At 38.1% G+C, this 27783-nt stretch overlaps 1 protein-coding gene and 1 pseudogene across 3 annotated transcripts in view; one reads left to right on the top strand and one right to left on the bottom strand.

The window, feature by feature from the left end:
• The window catches only part of LOC104608165 (ARM repeat superfamily protein), a 98680-nt gene extending 84192 nt beyond the window's left edge, over positions 1 to 14488 (bottom strand). The window contains exons 1-4 of the mRNA XM_010274060.3: positions 14470 to 14488; positions 13454 to 13554; positions 13305 to 13368; positions 1537 to 1645 (exon numbers count right to left, since the gene is read on the bottom strand). Of these exons, the coding sequence (XP_010272362.1) occupies positions 1537 to 1645; positions 13305 to 13368; positions 13454 to 13523 (243 nt within the window). The 5' untranslated portion in view covers positions 13524 to 13554; positions 14470 to 14488. The remainder of the gene's footprint in view (positions 1 to 1536; positions 1646 to 13304; positions 13369 to 13453; positions 13555 to 14469) is intronic.
• Positions 14489 to 23528: 9040 nt separating this feature from the next.
• On the top strand, positions 23529 to 26839 carry LOC104608164 (pentatricopeptide repeat-containing protein At4g13650 pseudogene; annotated as a pseudogene). 2 transcript variants are annotated; one of them, XR_016080152.1, is made up of 2 exons: positions 23530 to 23868; positions 23970 to 26839. The product of XR_016080152.1 is annotated as a pentatricopeptide repeat-containing protein At4g13650 pseudogene, transcript variant X2 (transcript). The 2 variants fall into 2 exon arrangements; XR_016080151.1 differs by having other exon boundaries at positions 23529 to 26839.
• The last annotated feature ends 944 nt before the right edge of the window (positions 26840 to 27783 follow it).

Genomic DNA, 27783 nt, shown 5'->3' with positions numbered 1-27783 from the left:
TGCTCTTTTTTTGTCAATAAGGGAATTGCTCTTTAAGAGGGGAATTCCCAACCTAGACATGTTCCCAAAATTTAATGTGTTCCCCAGAACAAGGGTCGTACCTAAGATAAGAGAGGAAAAAAGGTAATATAACATGAATGACCTTCCAGGAGAGGCTTGGGTTGCCCTTAACAAGAATCCAGCATCCCAAATTCCCAACCATTTGCCAACAGCCCATGTATGCTCAACAGTCAACACCACCTTCATCCACAACTTATCCCTATCAAGGGGCAATCTCCATAACCATTTCCCCAATAGAACCCCGTTCCTCTTCTGAATATTCCCAATACCAAGCGCACCATAACTCTTAATCTTACACACTAAATCCCATCTAACCCTATGATCTGTCTCATCTTCCCCGGCTCCCACAAAAAAATAAAATAAAAAATAATAATCCCTCATCATCTTCTCCAATCTCTTGACCACACCTCCAAGGGTCTTGAACATAGACAAATAGTAAATTAGGAGGTTAGCTAGAATAGATCTGATTAACATAATCCTGCCACCTAAAGAGAGGTACCTTTTTTTCCAACAAGCTAGCCACTTAGAAAATCTCTCCAACACAGTTCAAAAACTCAGATTTTTTGGGTTACCTCGAAGGAGTAAACTTAAATATTTCATGGGGAAGTGAGAAACAGCACACCCCACACTAGTTGCATACTCCAAAATCTCTCTTTCCGTCAAGTTGATCCCTGCTATACAACTCTTACCAAAATTTACTTTGAGATCGGACATTTGTTCAAAGAATTATACAGTTAATTTCAGATTCCTTACCCACCTCAGATATCCTCTTTCACAGAAAAGAATTGTATCATCTACAAATTATAAGTGGGTTATTGGCACATCGTCCCTGCCTATTCTCCACCCTCTCACTAATTGTCTCAAATCTGCCTTATTAATCTACTTGGAGCATCTGCAATGAGGGTAAAGAAAAGGAGAGAGTGGGTCACTATTCTAATTCCTTGAATAGCAGGGAAAAGGTCCACCACTGTTCCATTCACCAACACTAAATAATAGCAGTAAAATTAAAAAAAAAAAAAATCAAATTGAAGCTTTCCGCATTGTACAGTTCCTTTCTGTACTGGAATACTTCTTACTCAATATAGAAACAATATACTTTACTCATTCTAAAAAGAAATACAAGCTTTCCGGGTTATGGTGCAGTCTTGGAAAGCATTTGAGGATAAGTGTTCTTACTTATTTTGTCAGTGAAACTTAGGTGGCCTGCTCTGTTTTTCAGTGGTAGGGATGAGCCTGTGGCAGTTTGGTGCTGACTGCTGAGATAGTTGGGACCAGCATTAGGTAACTGCCTTACTATGTTGAATCAAAAGGCTCTTCTGATGTATGTGCTCTTTTAGTGGAAATGTCTGGGTGTAATTGGGTTCTGGTTATGCAGCACTTTTTTTAATACTTCTGTATTGTTTGAATACCTTTTATATTTTACAAAACTATGTTTATTTGTAACCAAACAAAAGAATTAAGCTACATTATACTCACCATATACTGTGGGATAAGTGAGGCACCATACTTTGTTCCAAATATCCTTTCCAGACAGGCAACCAAGGTCTCCTCTAGATTGCGAACATCTGCTTTGCTTTGTAATGCGCTAAAAGTGCAATGAATGAAGTAAAATTTCCCAAACAAGGAATAGAGTCAACTATGATAACAGCATAATTTTGAGCATTCATCCCATTGAAACTCTATTTGATGTATAATATTTAAAACATGGTTAAATCACACTTCAAATATGAAAACGAATAGAAAAAGAAAAAAGGAAAGAAAAATCTAAAGTTAGTCCAAACAGAAAAGTGATACACCAGAGGTTGAGTTCAAAATAGATGCCCTCCTTTGGAGTTCCCTCATTTCATAATCTTGTTTTCCCAAGAACATTCATACGAATAAGGCACTTCTATTTCCATATCTAGGAGTTCTTGAAACTTTCAGCTTCATAGAGCCCTTTGTCAAATTATAACAACAGAAGAGACTGCAGAAGAGACAAGATACCAAAATACAAGACCAGTCCCAAAAAAAAAAAAAACCAGCAAAAAACACCACAGACAACTCAAATCATAAGAGTCCAAACATCCTGGATACGATGGCCCAGAATACAAGTGGAAAAAAAGATGAGCAACAAGAATGATAGACAGGACAGTCCACTTCCTCCGGGAAAAAAAAAGTAAGTCAATAGAAAGAAAATCAGGCTCAGCAAAATTTGCAGAAACTAGAGATTCTTTTCATCCATGGCTAGGCATGCTTTTATAGAAGGTTCTTCTCTCCCCCAACAAGCTCCTGCAGCCCTGCTTAAGAGCAGCAAGACCTAGAGACCTAGTTGCATCATCCCTTGAAGTAACGAAATGCCTCTTGTTGAAATGTGAATAAGATGGTAGCAGGTAAGGTGGTACCAGTTCCTTGGCTTCAGAGAAATGTGAATGAATGGGAACCAGATTTGTTTGTAACCATGTTCAATTTGTGGTATTACAAGAAGAATGGGATGAGATGTGGTTGACACAGAAATCCAAATTAAAAGATACTTTCAAAGTGAGAGTTGGCAGTGATTTTGGTTGCTAAGTGTAGGTTGTGGGCCTTGATCTGAGAGAGTCCAGACTCCAGAGTGCTGAACTCTGTTAGCAGTGATCCTTGTTTGTTCCACCAGATTTGCAAAATGCAAATTGAGTCTCTATTATATGTAGTTCTGATTTATGCTTTAGGAAATGACCATGGAGGGTGACTGTCAGGAGTAATTGGGGAATTTGTTGTTTTCCTTTCCCTTTCTAGCTATCACCTATTTTTGTACTCACTTCTCTTTCAATGATATTTTTACTATCCAAAATAATGCTCAATAGACTGCAAGATAAGCAGGTTATGGTAGTTTTGAAAAAAGAAAATTGGAGATTGCATCTGAACAGCCTTTTTTTATCAGTTCTAAGCAGCCTATTTTCAGTGAAATCCTTTTTCATTGCACTAGCAGGTTAGCATTCTCCTTTCTTCCCATGGAAATGGATTTGATTTCCCAGCATTCCCTCAAAGATCTATCTCTTTATGTTTGGACTGCCTACTTTAATAAGATTCCCTCCCTCTATCAACAACTTCGTGAAAAAGGGCAAGTTTGTTGATAATCAATGCATGATATGTGGCTCTTCCTTGGAGCCTGTCCAGCACCTGCTTATTTGTTGCAGATTTTCTCTTCCAATTTGGTTGCATTTCTTTTGTTTTTTTATCAGCAAGACAATTTGGTTGCATTTCCTTAAGCTCTTTAAGGGTCAATGGGTTACACCTTGTGACCTGGTAGGTTTGGCAGAGCAATGGCCCTCTAGAGGCTTTAGCAAAGAGGGAACATTCTGTGGAACTTAAACCCATTTGCCATCTGTTTAAGTAAGAACAGAGTTAGAGAATTTTTGAGAACAAAAGTTGTGTGAATCAGGTGTTGCTTGGTTGTATTGAAAAAACTGTCACTGAATGGGTCTCCATCCTTGGGGAATTTGATGGACTGCAATTTTCCGATTTTTGTAATGAATGGGAATCTATTGTTTTTGGTTCTTGAGCAGTTGCGTTTATTAGTCCTTGTCAGGTAGCAGTTAAGCTAGCTTGTATAGGCTGCAGGAAGTTGCAACAAAGACAAAAAGAAGGCATTTTCCTATGTTGCACTGAAAAAATGGTACTAGTTAAGAGCATCACTATGCATTTTGGGTATCAAATACTGCTTAACTCCATAGGCTCCTGAAAGTTTTGAATACGTGTATGAAGTCAAATTTTTGAAAACACATACAAAATTTTTCATTTTATTACTATTGGCCAGAAATTAAAAACTCTCTGCAATGTGAGGAGCATGGATTTTCTATTAAGGTATAGATGGTAAGGTTAGAAAAGGTTTTTTTTTAAATGGTAACAGTGTATTCTGTATATTTATAATACAAGGACAAAAAAATCAAAAAATGTGTACAAGACATGAGCTCATGTTCATTGACAAAGCTGTACAAGCTTTATGTTGGTAATAAGGGGGGTTGCTATCTTTGTTCAAAATGTCTATATACTTATCCAAAAAATGTCTATATATTTCCTAATATTTCCATTTCCATGGGGACCAAGACAATTTATTACCAGAATATATCTCAATATTTTTTTTGATAAATAATATATGTCAACATATTCCTCTGTGCATTAATTTTACAATAAAAGGTGTTACAATAACAGCATCCAAACAGAGGCGCAAGATGCAGCCCCCATTACAGAATCAGAATTACAGTTGAGCCACAAACAGTTTAGACTTATGCATTAAAATTTTTTGCCTTGTTCTCAACAAGTTTTACTTTGTTAATTATGATCAAAAGAAAGTTTTGCTTTGCTAATAATATCAATGCAAGATAAAAATTTACATGTACATAGACACCATCCAAATAATTTGTTTTATTATAATTTTATTTATCTTCAAACTCATTATGTTTTTGAGTTTAGCATTATAGATGACTCTTTCTTTCTTATTTTCATTTATGAAATATTTTTAATTATACATAATTTTATAAAATATAGCCCTATGTTTTATATTTTATAAGAAGCATATTTAAATGCAAAACATAAGTTTTATATTAAACAAAACATAATCAACATCAGGCACTATGTAATAATTTTTTAAACCCTTGAATTTATTCTAAGTGGAGGAAGAGGCCATCTTGAAATGATGTAATCATTTTAAGGGCATCATTTCCATCACTTTATAATGATGTAATTATTCAAAAGGATGTCCTTTATAAGTTCAAAAAATACTAACAAATATTTTCATATATCAATGTTTACAATGTTAAAAAAATTACAATAAATGTATAACAAAATTTCAACATTTCCAGCATATTTCTTATTTTTCAATTTCCATCAGAACTGACAATTTTTTCTATTCAGCCCCACCTTCCTAACACCATATGAAGCTCTCATCACCTTGAAACTATCCTCCCTAGGAATCCATCTGAAAACCAAAGGACACAAGGATCAAGGTAAGAAGGAATCTAATGACATTAAGCAGATGGTGTAATCTCCATGGGGACCTCCTAATTCTTATATTCAAAATGATAAGATTAGCTTTATCTCTTTCACCAAATGAGATGAAGATCACAAGCAATTGCCCTTCTAAATGAGATCATCACCTCCACCTTAGATGAGGATCACAAACAATGGGAACTTCATCCAAATGCCACTTGTCCACCACACTTAACAATAAAAGATGAACTTCAAGCCTAGAATGGAAAACAGTAATACTATCAATCTCTATAAGTGACACCTCTAAAATGGGTAGGAAAGCATTCCCATATGATAACCTTGCACAGTTTCCCACACAAAGACCACCTTACTAGTGGCGCTATATTTGAACTCACTATGCCAGTAGCTACAAAAAAATTGAGAAACATTTGAAATGCCTCTCTCCAAATAGACATCCCATAGGATCCTTCTGCCATTTAGTTTCCTTACGCTAAATCCTCCATTCCTACTCCCCTACTTTCCACAGCCACTTTCCTTACAAAGCATACCTTTTAAAGCCTAATTGGGGGTGGGGTTGGAAAGCTCCTCTAAGAGTGCAAATGCACATTACTCTACCAAAACTCCTATTCATGCCTTTGGATGTCGATATTTTGTCCAGGATTTGTCCCCATCTCGTGGTAAGCTTGACCCTCGTTCCATCCCTTGTATTTTTCTTGGCTATTCCTTGGCCCAAAAGGGATATAAATGTTACGATACCACTTCTCAGCGTACACTCATTTCTATGGATGTATCTTTTGTTGAGTCTCAATCCTTCTTTCTTGCTTATCCTCAAGGGGAGAATAGTTGTCAGAAAGAGAAACATGTCCTTGTTCCCTTGGTTCTTGTTTCATCCGATGTTGTCCCTCTTGTTGCTACTCGTCGTTCTCCTGTTCGTGTTCATGTCCGACATGTTTACTCTCGGTCCAGGTCTCATTCTCGTCCTCCACATTGTCAATAGGAGCAACATACATCACCAAGTGAAGAGGTACCTAACACTGCATTTCCTGAATCAGCAGAACCTCAAGAGGCAAACCTGAAGAGCAGTGCATATCCTATTGAATCAGGTAACGCTTCCTTGTGTGATCCTACTTGTGATCTTGACCTTCCTATTGCTGTTCGTAAAGGTACCCATTCATGCACCACTAAACATTCTATCAGTCACTCCACTACTTGTGCCAACTTGTCTCCCTCCTATAATTCTTTTCTTTCTGCTATTTCTGGTGTTTCTGTTCCCAAATCTATTGCAAAGGCCCTAAATAGTCCCGAGTGGAAGAATGTTATGTTAGAGGAAATTGATGCTCTTAGTAAGAATTGCACATGGGGTTTGGTTGATCTTCCTGAGGATAAGAGACATGTGGGTTCCATGTGGCTATTTATAGTCAAGCATCATGTCAATGGTTCAGTGGAAATGTATAAGGCAAGGTTGGTGTCTAAGGGTTTCTCCCAAAAAAAAACATAGGGAGTTGATTACACAGAGACATTTGCTCTAGTTGCTAAAACTAACTCCATCTATGTTCTTCTCTCCCTTGTTGCAATTTTGACTAGCAGTTACATCAATTAGAGGTTAAGAATGTGCCTTCCTAAATGGTGATCTAGAGGAGGAGGCGTATATGGTTCAGCGTCCAAGTTTTTCGTCAAAAGAAATAGAAGGGAAAGTTTGCCGTTGTACAATCTCCCAAAGCCTGGTTTGGTAGGTTTAATGATGTTGTTAAGCAAGTTGGTTTCAAACAATGCCAAAGTAATCATGCCCTTTTGTGAAGAGAGAAGATGATCTAGTTGTTATACTTATACTTACCGATAATGTTATTACAAGGAATTGGGAGGTAGAGATACAAAAGCTAAAGGGATTTCTAGGTGCCTAGTTTGAAGTGAAAGATCTAGGCCCCCTAAAGTATTTCCTTGGAATGAAGTTGCAAGGTCGGACAAAGGCATCTTCATTTATTAGAGGAAGCACATCCTAGATCTTCTTCATAACACCGGTAAACTTGGAGCCAAACCAGTTGATACTCCAATTGATGTTAATCATAAACTTGGAGAAGAAGGTGGTGAGCCCCTCTCTGATTTGAGACAGTTCCAAAGAGTTGTTAGGTGTTGACTGGCAAGTTTGGTTGATGAGTAAAAGATCTATCACAGGTTATTGTGCCTTTGTTGGAGGTAATTTGGTAACTTGAAAAAGTAAAAAGCAAGCAGTGATTGATAGATCCAGTATGGAGGCTAAGTATAGAGCCATGGAACATGGTGTAGCTGAAATGTTATGGTTGAAGAATATGTTAATGGAGTTGGGAATTGAAGTTCACATCCAATGTCATTATATTGTGATAATAAGGCGATGGTTAATATTGCCCACAATCATGTGATGCATGAGAGGACAAAACATATTGAAGTGGATAAGCATTTCATTTGTAAGAAGATTGAAGATGGTGAAGTCCGCATTCCATATGTTAATTCTGCTTATCAGTTGGGTGGTATGTTACTAGTGCCCGACATGTTGATATTTGTACCGACTACCAAGTTGGTAATGATTGATATATACAGTCCAACTTGAGGGGGAGTTTTGTTAGGACTGCTATTAGGCTCTTATTAGACTGTTATTATTATTTTTTTCTTTGTTAAGTTGTAACCAAGGGTACTATTGTAATTTTCTCATTTCTTTTAACACCCTAATATATAAGTCAATGAGCGAACCACCACTGATACTTTCCGGCATATATTCTTTCTTCTTCTCTGCTGTTTCTCCTTCTCTTCTCCTCTCTTTTACTTCTATAAGGCATGGGGAAAGGGAGAATAGGAGGATGTGAACCTTGGAGAAATTGGGCAATTTCACTTTTTTATCTTTCTATAGCAGACTGGTAAGGGAAGAAGGTTCTGACTTTCCAAGCTTAAGAATCTGGAGCAGTACTCTTCCATCCAAAACTGTCTTTTATTGTGTGGACAGCAGCCCTAAATATATAAAAAAAAAAGAATAAAAGATGATAAGACAAATTTTATTAAAAACAAAAAGTAGTATAGGCAGTACAATCATCCTCATGGAGCAGCACAAGATGCTACCTCTCATAATTAAAATATGATTATGAGAGGAATGCAAGAATTTTTTTAGAGAAGGAAAGAGGGTTAGATGAAATGAAGGATTGTATCCTAACAAGAGCAATCCATTGGCTGAAAACTGTGGATATCTTTGATGATTTGTGGAGAAATTGGCTAGTAATAGCCAACACTTCAACAAAGAAGGATAGAATTCTGTCAGAATGGGTTCCGCCTTTGGAAAGGGTCATTAAGCTGAACTTTGATGGAAGCAGCCAAGGCAATCCCGGGCCTTCAGGTATAGGGGGTATCTTGAGAAATAAGGACAGCAACATAATTTCCCTATTCTCAGGACCGGTGGGAGTGGGGGGTTCCACAAGGGCAGAAATACTTGCTGTAGTACAAGGAATTCAGATCGCCAACCAGCTTGGGGTGGAGCATCTCCTAGTTGAAGGAGACTCTCAGGTGGTAACCAGGTGGCTCCTAAACTTGGATACCACCATTTGGGGCTACAAAGATCTCATTAAAAAAGTAAAGTGGTTAACCAGCAATATGAGAGTGGAGGTAAAATGGGTTAGTAGGTCTGCTAATTCTTTGGCTGATGCTCTAGCCAAACAGGGGGTATATAGGGAAGATCATTTTTGTGCTTCTATGTAAGTTATTATTAATTCGGAAATTTGTACTTAACTAGCCTAGAGAGGTTGCAACTTGTACCTTTCCATGAAGACTTTGTACTATTTTATTGCTGATTTATAAAATAATTAAAATATGATTACAATTGCAAATTACAACTGAGCCCAATACAATTCATCCTTGTTACTTTACCCCTTGCTTAGCTAAAGCATCCACCATCGCATTAGCCAAACTCCTAACCCAATATATCCTCAAATTCATATTTCTAATGAGCCATTTAAACTTCTTCATCTCATCCCTAAAGAACCAAATTATAACTTCAGTTCCTTTAGCCAAGCTACCACCAATTTTGAGTCCCCTTCAATCTCCACATTTATCATATTCAACTCTTTGCAATATGTACACCTTGCTATCATAGCTGTCAAGGCGACGCCTAGGCGACAAGGCGCCCTTGGAGGCTCGCCTTGCCTAATCGCCAAGCAGTTTTCTATAGCATGTTATAAAAAAATATTCTTAATTTTTTGAGGTTATAATTATAAAATAGACATTTTTAAACTAAAATATTCATTTTGTGTGTTTATACACTAATTTCTTTTTATTATTTTCTTTTTTTTTTTTTGATCAGCAAAAAGACTTTTATTAATAACAGAGAAATATTGAAATACAATAGTTATAGGTTGCAGAATGCATTAACCCAATCTGCAAACACTACAAAACATTTACAGTTCTGCCCAGTACAAGGTAGATCTATTTGCCCCCTGTTTTGCTAGGGTGTCCACCAACCCATTTGCAGTCCTTTTGACCCAACCAAACTGAGAGTTGAACCTCCTTGCTAAATGCTGTATTGAACCCTCAAAGACTTCAAAACCTGAACCAATAAGTACGGAAGAACATAAAATGTTGTCCAATCAACACATTTTCTTCTTTTTCTTTACTAATTTTGTGTGTTTATATACTAATCAACACATTTTCTTCCACCTTTTCTTTTATTCTTTTCCTATAACAGAAATAGGGGTTCAGCCCCTATATTTTTTTAATTTTCTTTTCTTTCTTCTTTTTCTTCTCATGAATATGTTGGAATATGTTGATTTTCTATACTTCAACATGAAATGTATACTTTTCTTATGAAAACTATGGATATTTATTAAGGAAATACAATTATGGAACCTAAGGAACTACCCTAGGATGCATGTTTTTACTTAAAAAAATCCATCGCCTAGGCGACTAAGCGCCCCCCTGTCGCCTAGCCTCACCTTGGCGCCTTGAAAACTATGCTTGCTATGCAGCAATTAATTCGGCCCTAATGGAATCCCCAACTCCTATTGAACCCGAGAACAAAGCAATGGCATGTCCTTCTTTGTTCTCATCACCCCTCCTTTTCCAGAGGGACCTGGGTTGCCTTGTCTACTCCCATCAAAGTTCAACTTCACAAAATCTTTAACAAGAGGATCTATCAAAAAAAAAACTTTAGAAAGAGACTTCCACAATAAGTTTACTGTTAGACAGTTTTGTATGCCCTTAGCTTCAATCCGATTTGATGTACTTTTGTTATTTAGTGGAAATAAATAAAGTGCATGTTTGATTCATGTTGTTTGGTTTAATTCTGTATAAGACCCTAAAACTGGACACTTATAGAGACTCGTGTTAGTTTTAAATATTCACAGCCGTTGGATAAGTCTGGGGAGATTTATCCTGCCAAGGCTGATACTGGTGTGCCACCAAGTGTTGGGATGCCTGTCTCAGCCACCAGGGTAAGACCCGAGGCACATGCAGTATGGGATTACTTGAATCCTTGAACCGGACCAGATTTCCAGTATTGCCCTGGACCTTGGAGATAGATGGGCAAAATTGGAAAGTTACACCTGACCCCTAGACTCGATTATGACATTTCACTACGTGTCGGATCGGGCTGTCTTTGATATGCCAATCAGTGAGATCCTTAGATGGGGGTCAAAACCTAGGTATGTTGGGACAGTTTGAAAATTCATCTGAGTGGGTGATCATAGTGACGGGATCAGCCCCTTTGTCGGACAAAGGGTAATGATCGGGAATGCACTCTCTCTGATGGAAACCAAACTGTCGGCAGTTGATTTTAATCGTTGGAATTTTGTTTTGCAAAATTAATATTTATATATATATATGTACGATTTCGAATTGTTTGCAAATGGTTTTAATTCCCGGGATCCATGTGAGTGGAGAGTGCGGCACTGTTCCTTGCAGCCGAGGGAGAGGTCCTCTCTTGTCGGGCAGTGCTTGATCATTAAGGGCTGAGAGGTTAAGTGTAAGACCATTTAGGATAGTACCTGATGGGCTAATCTTGCACCTGCCCACAGTCCCTGGGTTTTTATAAGATGGCTTGGCCCAGGGACCACTTAATGTAAGTGTTGGGCCCATAGGGTCCATGTGATGGACTCAGGGGTTCACTGAGTTTTTTAGTGAATTCGGCTGGGCCTTGTATTAAAGGCTGGGCCGAACCCATGTGGTTGGTGTGTAGATCAATGCTTGGGTCCCACGCCATACAAAGAAGCCCAACTGGGCAGCAGATTGGAAACTAGTTAAACACTGAACATATAATGGGCCAAAAGCCCATCTCGAGCTGGGCTGATATGATCACCCATCTATGGGGCGAATCTGAGATTAATGTTAGTAAAAGGATTGGGTCTTTAACCTTATCCACTCCAGGAGACCAAATTCAAATTAGATTTGAATCTGGTAACCTCCTGATAAGATCAGGAGTAAACTAACTTAATCTGCAGATAGGATTAAGATAATCCCCTATCCAAATACAGATTTGGATTGGGATAACTCCTAATTAGGAAGTTTCTTAATCAAGAAGAAAGGAGGAGAAAAACAACAGAAATACATCAGATTTCGAACCAGGGGGTGTGTAAAAGAAATCTCCCTGCGAATTGAGATTAGATCTCATTAATACTCCAGAGAGAAGAAAAGCAGTTTAGCCATCTTCGTCCCTGGAGTTCTCCTCCTGCCGCCGCCATTCACTCTTGCAAGATTCGATCTTTGCAACAATAGGAAGTCAAGAAATCAGTTCTTGACATCAGTCTTGCAAGAAAGACTGAAGAAGATTCGGTGTTCAGAGTTTCCAGAGGATTCTTGCGAAGGATCCAGTGTGTAGGACGCACCTGCTGGTTCCGTTCCATCCATAGCTGTGTCATCTTCAGCAGGAGCGGATCTTGGTTTCTTCTTTGGGCGTGAACACCAACTTTGGGAGATACTGCTTCTCCGGATCAGGTATAATCCTCCCTTTTACCTTTTGGTTTAGATCTGGTTCGATTATGGTTCAAATTTAGGGAATACGATTCCTAGTTGGAGGAAGGTAGGAAATTTTTGAAATTCGCCCACCCATTCGGCAACCTTTTTGGCGTCCATTAGATGGATCCCACCATTCCTTCATTTACTCCCTAGCCATCACCTCCCAATTGCTCCATATATCATCAAAGAAAAACTGTGAAAAAGAGTAGAAGGTTCTGATCCAGTGCATCACCCTGACCATTAAACAATCTCTTACTAAAAAGCCCCAAATAAAAATATTAACTAGAAAGAATCCGATGAGAATGGGTATAGAAGTGGAGGATCCAGGTTGTGTATTGTGTAGTAGCAATATGGAATTAGCAGCCCATCTATTGCTTCACTGTGACTTTTTTTACAGGATATGGAGAAGAATGTTAAATCTGTTTGGGGTGGAGATGTGCATCCCAGGTGACATTAAAAGTTTCATGCATCATTCCAGCAGTAGCTTTCTGGGCTGTTTGGGGGGAAAGAAATGCTACGCTCGTGGTTGGAAAATACTAGATTCAAAGGAAAACCATACAATACTCGTTTTGTAAAGCCATATTTGTGTTTTGATGTATATCAGAGTGGTTTGATGTATACCCCTTGTACAGAATCTCAATGTACAGGGAAACCTTATGTCTTTCATTCTCACTAATAGGTGGTAAAAACTTATCACCTACAATAGGAAAATAACCCTCACTGTCAACAACAAAAACAAGCTACATCCCACATTTCACCAACAAATTCGGCCCAGACCACTTCATTAGGCCTCATTTGTTTACAGCGCAATTTTATCTGTACTGATACAAAAGTATAAGAGTGCAAATGAGTTAAGTTCAAATTTTGGTTTAATTTTGTTACATGTTTTAATTTGTTCTGTTTGTTTGCAGATTAAAGCAAGTAAAATGGAACCTGAAACAAAATAATATAAAATTCAAATCAAAAGTGAACCAAAATCTGCAATTTACTCATTTGCACTCCCTTGCACTTGTACTAGTGCAAATGAAATTGCACTAAAAACAAACAGAGCACTAAGAATATATGTATAAAACTAATAAAATTAAATAAAAGGATTGAAAGCAGCTCCAGATAATCTACTTTACTGATTTACACCTCTCATTCTCATAACTAGTGAAAATACAATATTCATGTTCCTATACTGTTTGAACCCCTTAAAAGAAAACCATATGTAGCGACGAAAACTCCAACCCTTTAAAATAGAAGCCTGATTTTGTAGATGAGAGCCATCTGTGGCAGAACAAACCAAAAATTTAAGGAAGGTCAAAACAGGAAAAAGAAAGTGGAGAAAATACTTGATTATGACTGGAAGGGGAAACCGGTCAAGAAATTCCTTCGCCGAAGCATCATTCTGAACGCCTGTAGATTAATAAATAGATGAATGAAATAAAGTTCAGCCCTTCAATATCCAATAAAGCTAAACAAAGTTCATATAAATCAATACCGGGATAATACGCAAAATCTGAAGCGGCCTCCATCAACTGAGCTGTATCTTCAACCGCAAATTCCTCCATAGCTTGCTCGGAACAGGAGAGCTCAGTATGTCTGCGTGTCACAGAGAGAACGAGAGAGTATTCTTTTAGCGATGGAGAGAAATTACAGCAGCGGGTGTGGAATTATTGCATGCGCAAGGGACCACCGACTGAGTCGGTTAAATTACTTTGATGATGGGATCAATAGATCTGGAATGGGTGATCAATCCATCGGACGGTTATGGTATTCAATGTTGTTGATTCGTGGCTCGTGTGCGTTATTAGGGATGCCAACGCGTCGAATTCGGTACGGATTTGCCTCTATCCTCATCCGACTGTCCGTCGGTTTCACCCGAACTCCCGACCGACCCGACTAAATATAATGGTACTTTAGAACCCCCACCCCCGACCCGCAACTAAACCGTTTTGTCCACCGAATTTCGGATCAATGAATCAAATGGTGTAAAACTTGTTTTTGTGTGTTGTGTGAATCCACACCATGTAGGGGTGGAAAATGGGTGGGTTGACATTCATAATGACCCTCCAACCCATTCTCCACCCATATCTATTGATGTTAGTGGGTCATAACCCACGCTGACCCACTTCTACGAAAAACAAAAGAAATTATGAAACATTTAGAGAAATGATAAAATGCAAAGAAAATACAAAAATTACATGAAACATAAAAATTGGATAAATATAATATTGCAAGAAAAAACAACAAAGATTATAATAAAGCAAAAAAATGCAAATAAATAACAAAAATGCAAGAAACCAAATATAAAAAAAAATGTAGGAAAATTACAAAAATGTATAGATTTTTTTGAATTTTTTAATGCAAGAAAACAAAATGTAAAAATGTAGAAATTTTTTGATAGAAGTTCACATCATTTTTTAATTAATAGGAATTTTCAAAAATAATTTTTGAGAAAATATATCTGATTCCATCTTCTTTACAGGCAATGAATATGTTTTGCGAAACCCATACCTGTCTTCACAGAGGAAGACGATGAACCAAATCTAGCGTGATCTCCTCCTTTATAGGCGGTGGATCTGTTTTTGCGAACCTTGATTTGTCTTCACAAAGGAAGACAATCTCTTCCTTTACAAACAGTGGATAGATCTGTTTTCACCTTATCTTCAATAGATGAAGATGATTAACACAAATCTAGGTTTGAACCAAATCTAGTGCAAATATGATATCAAACCCAACCTATGCCATGACAAAAAGAGAAGAGAGAGAGATACTATGCAAACCCAACCCCTTGGAAGAAGAAGAAGCAAAAAGAAGAAGAAGAAGAAGAAGAAGAAGAAGAAGGAAAGAAACACAGAGAGAGAGAGAAAGGATAAAATCACTGGTGGTTTTGATCGCCATCTATTGACAATGCAGTCGAGACTCCACCTAGCCTAACCCTTTTCCCTTAAGAGTTTCAATCCTCCCCTCGACCCAATTGACCCTAACCCTTTACAATCCAATGGGTATCCTTGACCCCAACCCCACCCTGACCCCAAGGTTCAAATATCATGTTGTATCGTATCGGGCGCTTTACGATACACCTATTTACAGGTGTTTCAAGAACCAACATCTATTTAATGCAAAATATAATTAAAAATAGGCTCAAAACCAAATTTTGAAAAAAAATTAAAAATTTAAAAATCTGCCATTTTTTAATACGCCCCTGCCGATGCATAGGGGCATCTTGATATATTTTGAACCTTGCTTGACCCTCTTCCCCTGGCCCAAATGGATGACTCGACCCATAATGATCCACATCTTAAATGGGTGGATTTATAAGCAGATGGTTCAAATGGGTTGGGGTCAACATTGCCACCCCTAACCACACAACAACAGAATAATTGTTTTGCATTCGACAAAATGGGCCATGTGAATCATACCACACTCTATAGGCATTCTAACAAGTATGGCGTAGTTCAGTCCATATTATGTGTTTTGATTTCATGTATCTTACATACAATATGTGAGATGATTTACGCTATTGATGAATAATAAAATGGTAATAATAACTATAAAACATTAAAAATCTTAATTTTAAAGCTAATTAATAAAAACTAATGTAATAGAAAATGATAAAAAGTTATATAATTTTAATAAAAATTAATGATAATATAAATAATATTAATTTTTTATAAGATAAATAATTAATAAAAAGCAATGTCATATTAATAAAAAATATAAAAATAAAGTTTTGATTTTAAAACTAATTAATAAAAAATAAACATTAGAAAATTATATAAATTTTAAAGAATAAAGTAATAGAACATATATAAAAATTAAAAGTCATAATTTTAAAACTAATAAATAAAAAAAGTAACAAAAGATTATATAAACTTATGTAAAACTAATTGACTATAATTCAAAACATATAACAAAATAGGGTAAATGAGAAGCATAGAATCAACATTCTATTTTTCACCACCATTGCAAGGTCCAATCCACAAGCAACAGCCCCCCACCCTTCAGACACATGGCATTTTAAAATTTCAATAGATAGAATCTTAGAAGAGGTTAAACTCCCACTCTTAAAAAAGGTCTATCCACTCACAAAAAAAAAAAAAAGTGACAACTCCACTCTCTTAAAATTCACACATGCAGCATCCTAATCTCTAAAAAGGGGTCACTTCAAATGTTATAGTAGTAATTGAATTTTATTCAAACACAACCATTTCGGAAGTAACGACTAAACAATTAATTTAACTTAAAATATTCAAAATATTAAATGGATAAAATAAAAATAAATGAACAATTAATACAACTAGTATGAGTTTTATTATTTTAGATGAAATAGTTCATTAATTGCAAACTAGATTTAACTTTTTTGGAAGCATAACCTAATTTACCTTTTAAAAATAAATTTATCAAGTAAATAGTAAATATCAAAAAGACAACATTTAATCTCTTAAATCATATTAAAAACAACATAAATTAATAGTGATGTTCAAACAGAGTAGGTCAGAATAGATTGTTAATTACAAAGATGTAAGACCCATGTTAATTTTTCTAATTTAATTTTTTATAGTTAAATAGTAAATATCAAATTAAATGATACTATAGTTGCCCCTTAGTATGGGGTCATTCTCTATATAAAATATGATAAGTCTATTAAATCAAATAAAAATCCTAACCTAAATGCCTAATATAAATAATTTAAAATTTTGAAATAATTCAGATTAACGGTCCCATACATTCCTAGTTTTAAAAATAAAAATTGGTCCAAAAATCCTTGTCCGGGTTGAACAGGTCGATAATTCAATTGCTTGCTTTTGGGGGTTGAAACGGACGGTACTATGACTGCTTTTTCATGCCAAATTGTCCAACCTTCCAAATGAATGACAGTTTTAAAACCTTAGTATTAACCATATACCATATATAGTATTTGGATTAAATTTTTATGAATAGTACAAAACCGAAGACAAGTATTCACTTTATTATATAGAAGTTTGTCAAAAAATGACAAGATGCATCGAGTATATTTACTAGTGAAATCAAAGCTGTATTGATGGTGAAGGAATGGCAGTATTGGATGAAAATATGATTTTACTATGAAAGCTTTTCTTTTTTGTAGCTTGGTGTTGGGTTATGTATCCTTATGGTTTCCTTGTTTATGCTCTAGTGTTCCACTATGGTGTCTTATTTAGATGCTTTGTTCTTGAATAGTGCAAAGAAAGCATAAAAGTGACTCCAAAGAGTGAACATCGAGAAAATTCTACTTTTGTTTTGGGAAAAAAGAAAAACGAAAGAAGTGACCCTTATGAAATAGCTCAAAATAAGAAGATTGGCCGACCAGTTCTCCCCAGTCATACCAAAGAGTTTAATGAGATGTTTAATGATATGAGTGGTAGTTAGTTTACATGGAAGAACAACTATACACATGAACGGTTGGATTGGGTTCTCTGTAACTCAAGATGGAGGTGTGATTTTAATGAATGCAAGCTATTAAACCTCCCTTATTTACCATCGGATCACACCCCTCTCTTACTTGATACTAAGGCCCCTATGTTTGCTGGTCCAAAACCATTTAGGTTTGAGGCCATGTGGTGTTTTGGTCCAAGTTGTGGTATTATGGAAAAGTTATTGGAGGTGCAATGGAGGATCAATGAGAAACCAAATGATAGAGTTCTGATTAATCATGAGATCGCCCTCCAAAAAATGTTAGATAATATCCTCAGAAAGGAAGAAGTGTTTTGGGCCCAAAAATCAAGAATTGAGTGGTTGGGTCTTGGGGATAGAAATAATACTTTCTTGCACACACTGTGGCAACTATCTATAGAAATAAAAATAAAATTTCCAGAATTAAAGATGATAATGGGGATTGGATTATGGATTACAATGACTTAAAATACCACTTTTATAAGAAATATGAAGAAAGATTTAAATCAGTGGGAGTCTGGGAGGAAGATTTCTTTGTTAAGGAAATTGACCAATGTGTTACTGATAATACTATGAATGATGGGCTCATTTTGGAGGTTACTAACGAAGAGATGTACAATACCCTCCTCTCTATAAAGGACATGAAAGCCCTAGGGCCCAATGGGCTTAATGCTCTATTTATCAAGAAATATTGGAAAGAAATTGGGGAATCTGTTTGTAGTAAAGTTAAAGCTTTTTTCATTCGGGAAAAATGAATAAATTTCTCAATAGGACTTTTATCAATTTGATTCCTAAAATTAACAGTCATGAGAATGTAAATCATTATAGACCCATAAGCTTATGCAATGTCATCTATAAGATCATATCAAAAATATTAGTTAATAGACTTAAGCCATTCCTGGATTCTATTATTTCCTCGTATCAAATTGCCTTTGTTCCTAATAGGCAGATTATTGACAATATCCTCATAGCTCACGAAATGATCCATACTATGACAAAGAAAAAAAGTAAATCGGCTAGAATGGGACTTCATCTAGAAAGTTCTCATCAAATTTGGATTCCACGGGATTTGGGTTGGGTGGGTTATGGAATACATTAGATTTGTTTCTTTTCAACTCCTTATCACTGGATTTCCACCCAACCAACCCAAGCTTCCAAAGGGATCAGACAGGGAGATCCTCTATCTCCTTATATTTTTGTGCTATGTGTGGAGGTTCTCACCAAAAAATTTGAGAAAGAAGTTAGAGAAGGGGAAAAACTCATTGGATGTACACTTTCTAGGGATGGGCCTAAAATTCTTATCCTATAGTTTGTTGATGACTGCATCATTTTTGCTAAGACCTCAATTAATTCCTGACTAAAAACCAAAGAAATTTTGGATAAGTTTGCTATATACACTCGTCAAGCCCCAAATTATGCCAAATCGGTAATTAACTTCTCAAGGAGGATTATGTATAGAATTCTTAAAATTACTCCTGATTCAAAAAGCAAAAAAAAAAAAAATTGGGAGCCCTAGTTATTGAGGGAAGAGTAATAAAAGGGTTATTTAAATTTATTAGAGAAAAGATGGAGAAAAGACTAGTTGGGTGGAAAAGAAACTCCCTCTCTCTTATGGGTAAGATTACCCTTGTCAACTCAACTGCCTATATGATTCCCCAATATGTCATGGGATCCTTCAAAATCCCCAAACAATGCTATAGATGATTTGGAAAAAAATGCAAAGAAACTTTATATGGTCAAAGGCAAATGACAAAAAAACCCTCCATCTTGTTAATTGGAGGAGGATGTGCATTAAAAATCTCAAATGGGCTAATAGAGCTCTCTTAGGTAACCTTGGATGGAAGATCCTAAATAATTGTGAAAATCTTTGGGTTAAAGTAGTTTCTAGTAAATATTTGAAGAATAACACTTCTCTATGAAGGCTTCCCCGAAAAAGGGTGTTTCATGGGCTGAGAGGGGGATCTTTTTCAACCCTTGATCTAATAAAGAGGGGCATGGGGTGGAATGTAGGCAATGGCAAGAAAATTAAATTTTGGTCCGACACTTGGGCAGGAAATGACCCTCTAAGTGATGAAGTTAATCATGATGGTATTGATGACATGGGCTTGATTGTAAGCAATGTAATTGATCAAGATAGAAAAGTACGAAGAGAAGAGATTATTAGATCCCTAGTCCATAACCGGGTGTGGAATACTATAAAGCCTATCTTAATTCCCTCAAACCACATGGAAGATCAACTTGCTTGGAAACTCACTCCAACAGGCAAATTCTCTTTCAACTCCACCTACACGGAGGAGAGTAAAGCCAATGGGGTTAATGGGGCGACTGATAACCAGTCAAGGAAAATATGGAAGCTTAACCTCCCCCATAAACTGAAGGTTTTCTTGTTCTTAGTTCTTAATGGTAAACTCCCTACAAAAGCAAGCTTATTAGTAGAGGTTTTAATATAGATATTGAATGCTGTCAGTGTGGGGAAGAGGAAAATTTAGATCACTTGTTTATTAGTTGCACTTATGCCAAGCAAGTGTGGGAGTTAATGGGAATTGTTCCTAGTGGGCCTAATGGAATTGTTTTGACTATTCGAGAATGGTGGAATCAACTTGTGATGACTCAAAGTGCAAGTCAGGAATATGTGATTAGAGAAATGATTGTTATTTTATTTTCGTTCATTTGGAAAAGCCAAAAGTGACAAGTTCTTCAACAGTAAGACTACTAGCCCCCCATTTCTTATTGTGAAAGCTAAAATGTATGAAGAGGAAATCAAATGTTGTGCCATGGTAGAAGAGGGTGTTAAAACTTGTAAAATTTGGTCCCATTTCTTGAGAAAGCCGTAAAGAAGGGTCGATCAAAATTAATTTTGACGCTTCATGTAATCAAGATGGTCTCTGTGCTACTGCTTGCATTGCATGGGATCACCAAGGCAAGACTCTCAACCTTAAAGCTTACGGTATCGGTTTCTCAACTATCAACTATCGGAGGCCTAGGCAGCATGGGAAGCTATCAACTTCAGAGATTGTCTAATCTTGTTGGAGGGTGATTCAAAGCTTGTCATCGACTGCTTGAAGTTGAAGCAGGTGGTGGACCCCCTGTGGAGAATAAGGAATATTATTGTGGTGGAGCTGGAAAGCCGCTTGCACGGAGCGCACCGAGATGTCCACAACACCTTGCAATAGTCACAAGCTAGCTCCTCCCAAAGAAGCCTTCAAGGCATGATGGACAGTTTCCAAGCTCAATTGAATGAGATGAGGGCTGAGCTGACAATCATGAAAAGAGCCATGGCTAATTCCATCAGCCCTTCATCTGCTCCATCCACCCACATCAAGGTGCGCCAACCAACTCCATACTCAGTTGCTCGGGAGCTTGAAAATTTCTTGTGGCAACTTGATCAGTACTTCTCCGCGACTGGCATCCACAATGACCAAACTCAGGTACACACGACCGCAATGTATTTAAATGATATTGCAATGTTATGGTGGCGTAGATGTTGCCGGGACATTGAACGTGGCACTTGGACCCTCAACACCTGGGCTGGTTTCAAGAGAGATCAAGCGACAATTCTACCCCAAAAATGTTGAGTACTTGGCACGAAGAAAGCTGAAGAACTTGAAGCACCAAGACTCATTGCACGACTATGTCCAAGAGTTCTCAACCCTGACCCTTGAGATCTTTGACATGTCCGACAAGGACCTTTTATTCAACTTCATGGATGGTCTCAAACCATGGGTGGAGCTCGAACTACAACGGCGTGGGGTGAAGGACTTAGCAACAGCCATGGTAGTGGTTGAGCAACTAGTCGATTTAAGGAAGTCAGAGGAAGAAGACCAAAAGCTATCCAGCCCACGTACCATGAGTTTGAGTGGGGGAGATAAAAAATCAACTTCTACACAGGAGAAACCAGTGCCCGTTGACAAACCTAACGATTACCAACAAGGGAAGAAGCCACAAGGAGCCCAAAGCTATCAGGGCCACCGGTACACTAGGAGACCCACTACTCTTTCAGCACCTTGTTACATTTACAATGGAAAGCATTGGACAAGTGACTGTCCAACACGAAAGAAAATCAATGCCCTCATTGCCAAACTCAGTGACAGTGAAGAGAGTGATGAAGAAAAACCCATAGCAGCACCAAGAGTAGGCACCCTTCAACTCATCAATGCCATGGTTAAGAAAGATGCCACATCCAAGCGACCCACCAAAGCCCATAAAGGGTTGAAATATATAGACATCACCCTCGGCGGGAGGCCAACCCAAGCCTTGGTGGACACTAGGGCCACCCACAACTTCATCTAGCATTGTGGAGGTAAAGCAACTCGGCTTGACCACCACCAAACAAACAGGGTGGATCAAGGCTATCAACTCTGGGGCCAAAGCAATAGAAGGCAAGGCTCGTGGAGTAGAGCTCCAAGAAGACCAAAAGCTATCCAGCCCACGTACCATGAGTTTGAGTGGGGGAGATAAAAAATCAACTTCTACACAGGAGAAACCAGCGCCCGCTGACAAACCTAACGATTACCAACAAGGGAAGAAGCCACAAGGAGCCCAAAGCTATCAGGGCCACCGGTACACTAGGAGACCCACTACTCTCCCAGCACCTTGTTACATTTACAATGGAAAGCATTGGATGAGTGACTGTCCAACATGAAAGAAAATCAATGCCCTCATCGCCAAACTCAGTGACAGTGAAGAGAGTGATGAAGAAAAACCCATAGCAGCGCCAAGAGTAGGCACCCTTCAACTCGTCAATGCCATGGTTAAGAAAGATGCCACATCCAAGCGACCCACCAAAGCCCATAAAGGGTTGAAATATATAGACATCACCCTCGGCGGGAGGCCAACCCAAGCCTTGGTGGACACTAGGGCCACCCACAACTTCATCTAGCATTGCGGAGGCAAAGCAACTCGGCTTGACCACCACCAAACAAACAAGGTGGATCAAGGCTGTCAACTCTGGGGCCAAAGCAATAGAAGGCAAGGCTCGTGGAGTAGAGCTCCAAGTTAGACTATGGAAATGACCCATCAATATATCTGTGGTACCTTTGGATGATTTTCAGGTTGTTCTTAGACTAGATTTCTTCACGCAGGTGGAAGCAGCACTTATGCCATACATCAACAGCTTACTTATCTTGGATGAGCACTCCCCTTGCATGATTCCCGTAACATCAGCCCTGCAAATACATAGGAAGTAGCTTTAAGCCTTACAATTGTACCAAGAAACAAGCAACCATGAAGCCAGTGTCGTGTCAACAAGGAAGACCCCCTCTCAATCATCTTACATCAGCACATTAACGAGTTGGGAAGTTGTCACCAAGAAGAAGTCTCCTCCAAAGCCGTTCTAGCACCAACACCACGTCAACATTAACATCAACATCAACACCAACACCAACGTCAGCACCACAAGTCGACTGGAGAGAAGATTCCTGGAAGACCCAAGGCCATCACCATCGTCGGGGAGAGTGAGTACCACCTAAACCATTTAGGTGTCCTTTCCACCACCACATTGATCCAACCAATCCTCATAGGAACCTTGTGAGGAACAACCCTTGGGGGACAAATCATCATGGGAGCTAATCTCCGAAAAATCCAAACCATCGTTTTGACCTAGCCCTGGCCAAAGACTTTCCTACCACCAAATCAAAACATCCAAAATCCTACCTTGAAACAGCCAGACAAGGACTTAACGTAGGAACTATTCATAGGTTTTCCCACCATCAAGAACACCCTAAAGCCTTCCACCCAACCTTATGCCCGGGCCTTGGAAGAGACAAAGTTCGTGGAGCAGCAAAAGAACCCTCCTTCATCAATAGTAGATCCGAGCCACAAGCAGAAGCCTATCTTCAAGGATGAAGATTGAATTGAGTGGGGAAGACTATCACAAGTGTTCTCTTCGCCGCGCCATCAAGTGCCATCCATTGTGCCTACAACCGTCACCCGAGCATCCAAGCATGTATCTTGGGTGGGGCAATGCTTGTATTTTGTATGGGGGGATTGCCTATGGCATTGTTGTAATTACCTAGTATGATTTTTCATCTTTTTGGTGTATTTTTATGTCACTCCCCCAAAAGCTTAACTAATCTTTGAGGGGAGGTAGGTAGTCGAATAAACCAAGAGCATGTAAAGATTAAGCATGAGATCCCCTCGACACTAACTGCATACTTATGCTTGTCATCCATTAATGCATAGACTTATTTATCACATTCGTGTACCACACGGGCCCAACGACTAGCCCGGTGACAAAGGGGCGAGTAGGGTGAAGAGCATTATTATTGGCAGCTGTTGTGGTCTGAGTTATATTCTGGTTTGGTCGTCCGTCGTGCCTTAGCATCATCTGAGTCGGTGCTAAATTGGTTAGCAGAAGAGTTGAAGGGTCAGTAGAAGTGGACCTGAGTGATGGTTGTATTTAGGGAATTAGAGTAGGACACTGATGGCGGTCAGGATGAGAAGACAAACGACACCAAACTATGGATGATGAAGCTTTGGCGGCTCAATACCCTCCATAAGGTTGTGCACCAGCGTTTCTATCGGCTATTAAAATCCTTTCCTCCATTTTCTCAACTTGTTTACGCTGCCAAATTTATCCAAACCAACGCTATATTTTGCAGAGAAAAAACCCAAGCTATCTTAAGCTTGATAGAGAAAGGTCACTTCACCCCGACGTCCAACGTGTACTCTAAGCTCTTAGTAGAATGCAGTTCCTCCAAGTCTCTCAAACAAGGAATGCAAATTCATGCCCACATAATCAAATCTGGGTTTTCGGAAGACACCGCACTTCGCAATCATTTGATCAATTTATATTCAAAACGTCAGATTTTTTGTTTCGCTCGCAACCTGATTGACGAAATTCCTGAACCGGATTTGGTTTCTTGGTCTGCTCTTATATCTGGGTATGCCCAGAATGGGTTCGGCAAAGAAGCGTTGTCAGCTTTCATTGAGATGCACTCATCGGGTGTTAAGTGCAATGAATTCACATTTCCGAGTGTTCTCAAAGCATGCTCGATCACAAAGGATTTGAAGGGAGGGAAGCAGATTCATGGGATTGTGGTTGTCACTGGCTACGAGTCCGATGTATTTGTTGCCAATACTTTGGTTGTAATGTATGCCAAATGCGGAGAGCTCGAGGATTGTAAGAGACTGTTTGATGAGATTCCTGAGCGGAATGTCATTTCTTGGAATGCCTTGTTTTCTGGTTATGTACAGAATGATTGCTATGGAGAAGCAGTTGATCAATTTAAGGAAATGGTTGCAGAAGGAACTAAACCTAATGAGTTTAGTTTGTCAAGTATCTTGAATGCGTGCACAGGATCAGAGGATTATAGTCAAGGAAAGAGAGTTCATGGGTATTTAGTAAAGCTTGGGTATGATTCGGATCTATACTCAAACAATGCACTTGTGGACATGTATTCGAAACTAGGAGATTTTGAGGCTTCTATGGCAATTTTTCAGAATATTGCCCTACCAGATATTGTTTCTTGGAATGCTGCTATTGCTGGTTGTGTTCTTCATGGATGTCATGATTGGGCGTTGGAATTACTGGGACAGATGAAAGATGCAGGGACTTTTCCAAATAAGTTCACTTTGTCAAGCATTCTTAAAGCCTGTGCTGGAATTGGAATGAAAGAATTGGGCAAGCAAGTACACTCTAATTTGATCAAAATGGATACTGAGTCTGATACATTTGTGAGTGTTGGCCTCATCGATATGTATTCAAAGTGCACTTTAGTGCATGACGCCAGGATGGTGTTTGATTTGATGCCAGAGCATGATGTAATCTCATGGAATGCTATTATATCAGGGTATTCACAGAATGGGGAGGACAAAGAAGCTATCTCTCTCTTTATAGATATGCTAAAAGAAGGATTTGGCTTCAACCGGACCACTTTATCTGTTATCCTCAAATCCACTGCTGTCTTGCAAGCCAGTGAAGTGGTTAAACAAGTCCATGCACTTGCTATGAAAGCAGGATTTGAATATGATAGTTATGTTGTAAACAGCCTTATTGATTCTTATGGAAAATGTAGCCACATAGAAGATGCAACAAGAATTTTCGAGGAATGCCCTTTTGGAGATGTAGCCTCTTTCACATCTATGATCACAGCTTATTCTCAATATGGGCAAGGTGAGGAAGCCCTGAAGTTGTTTCTGAAGATGCTGGATATGGGGCTTAGGCCTGATGGTTTTGTGTGCAGTAGCCTCCTCAATGCTTGTGCAAATCTCTCTGCATATGAACAAGGGAAACAAATACATGTCCACATCTTGAAGTCTGGATTTATATCAGATGTATTTGCAGGAAATGCACTTGTTAACATGTACGCTAAGTGTGGAAGCGTAGATGATGCTGACCGTGCTTTCTTGGAGATACCAGAGAGGGGGATAGTCTCATGGTCTGCGATGATTGGGGGACTTGCTCAACATGGGCAGGGGAGAGAGGCATTAAGTTTGTTCCATCAGATGCTTGAGGAGGGTGTATTCCCAAACCATATAACTCTAGTTAGTGTTCTTTGTGCCTGTAATCATGCAGGCCTCATTGCTGAAGCCAAACAGTATTTTGAATCAATGGATAAGCAATTTGGCATTGAACCCATGCAAGAACATTATGCTTGCATGGTAGATCTCCTTGGTCGTGCAGGGAGACTAGATGAGGCAGTTGAGCTTGTAAACAAGATGCCCTTTGAAGCCAATGCCTCTGTATGGGGTGCTCTTCTTGGTGCTTCTAGGATCCATGGGAACCTTGAACTTGGTAGACATGCTGCTGAAATGCTCTTTACTCTTGAACCAGAGAAATCAGGAACCCATGTTCTTCTTGCAAACATGTATGCATCAGTGGGCATGTGGGAAAATGTTGCAAAGGTGAGAAGGCTGATGAAGGATAGCAAAGTGAAAAAGGAGCCTGGGATGAGTTGGATTGAAGTGAAAGACAAAGTACATGCTTTTATTGTTGGGGATAGAAGTCATTCCAGAACTGCAGAAATATATGCAAAACTTGATGAATTGAGTGAACTGATGTGTAAAGCTGGATATGTGCCTATGATAGAGATTGACCTTCATGATGTAGACCGAAGTGAGAAGGAGCGGTTACTCTTCCACCACAGTGAGAAGCTTGCAGTGGCTTTTGGGCTGATTGCTACTCCAGAGGGGGCTCCCATTAGGGTGAAGAAGAACCTTCGTGTATGTGTGGATTGCCATACTGCATTCAAGTTCATTTGTAAGATTGTTTCAAGAGAGATCATTGTCAGAGACATTAATCGATTCCACCACTTCAGAGACGGATCATGTTCTTGTGGGGATTATTGGTGATGCTATAGCAGAACATTTGCTTTTGTTACACCTAAAATACAAAACCTCAAAATACGCTTCATTGCAAAAGAATGGGATCCACACAAGTGTAATGGCTTGAAATGCTTTATGCTATTCTTTTTTTTTTTTTTTTTTAATTTGAGTTAGTAAACTAAATTAGATTTTATTTGTGATTAAAGGATATAAATTAACTTTTTCATTTCTATTAGGAAACAAGACAGTTTTAGATCTATAAATTAGAAAAATGGTTTTAATTTTAATTAGGAAACAACATGGTATTCTCCTTCCTTTTAAAGTAGAATGCATTTTTGGTCATCCATGAATCTGGTGAGGACTATAAATTCCAAATATTTCACACTTACCAGATGGCTGTCACCTGGGTTAGTTGTAAGGGTTTTGTGGTTAACATGATTCTCTAAACATAGGGCTTCTTGTTTTCAAGGTTAGATGATATAATATCTCTCCTCCTTTTAGGGAGCGAGGTGTACAATGAGAATGGTGATATGTATGCGTTCAAATTCTGTAAAATTACTAGTCATTGACCCTTTGAGTGCTGCCAATGGCTTCTAACATTTTTCATGGAAATGGCTTTTTTCTTAACATATTACTGTGCTAGTAAGTGGGCATGTGTTTTTCACATGGCAATTTTTGATGATGATAAATAATATGTTTCTAATTTATATATATATATATATATATATAGTGCCTATAAAAAATATTCTTATTTGTCACATTTGTTTTTGTTTAGATGAATATATAATATTAGAAATGTGCCCAAATATTTTGTACAAAAAATTGTATTTTTTATACTTTTGTGTGTTTTATCTTTTTTTTTTTAATTTTTTTTTAATTATGCCATAAAGGGTTGACACATTTGACCCAAAAGGTTGAATTGTTGACTCACCACTAAAGAGGAAATCAACTCCATTTTGGGTTGGTTTTGAATTTATATTTTATTTCTATCATCAATAAAAATACTTCTTCTTTGTCACACTTATTTTTCTTTAATATGGCTAATTAATATAGGATTCAATGAAAGAATGAGAGTTAATACCCTATATATAAGACTTAATGAAAGGGAATTGAAAGAGGAGAAATGTAGTTGTTCAAGTTACATTTTGT

This window comes from Nelumbo nucifera, chromosome 1 (genome assembly GCF_055504915.1).
Source record: "Nelumbo nucifera cultivar China Antique chromosome 1, China Antique-T2T, whole genome shotgun sequence".
Lineage (NCBI taxonomy): Eukaryota > Viridiplantae > Streptophyta > Magnoliopsida > Proteales > Nelumbonaceae > Nelumbo > Nelumbo nucifera.
This window is presented reverse-complemented; position numbering and strand designations above follow the sequence as displayed.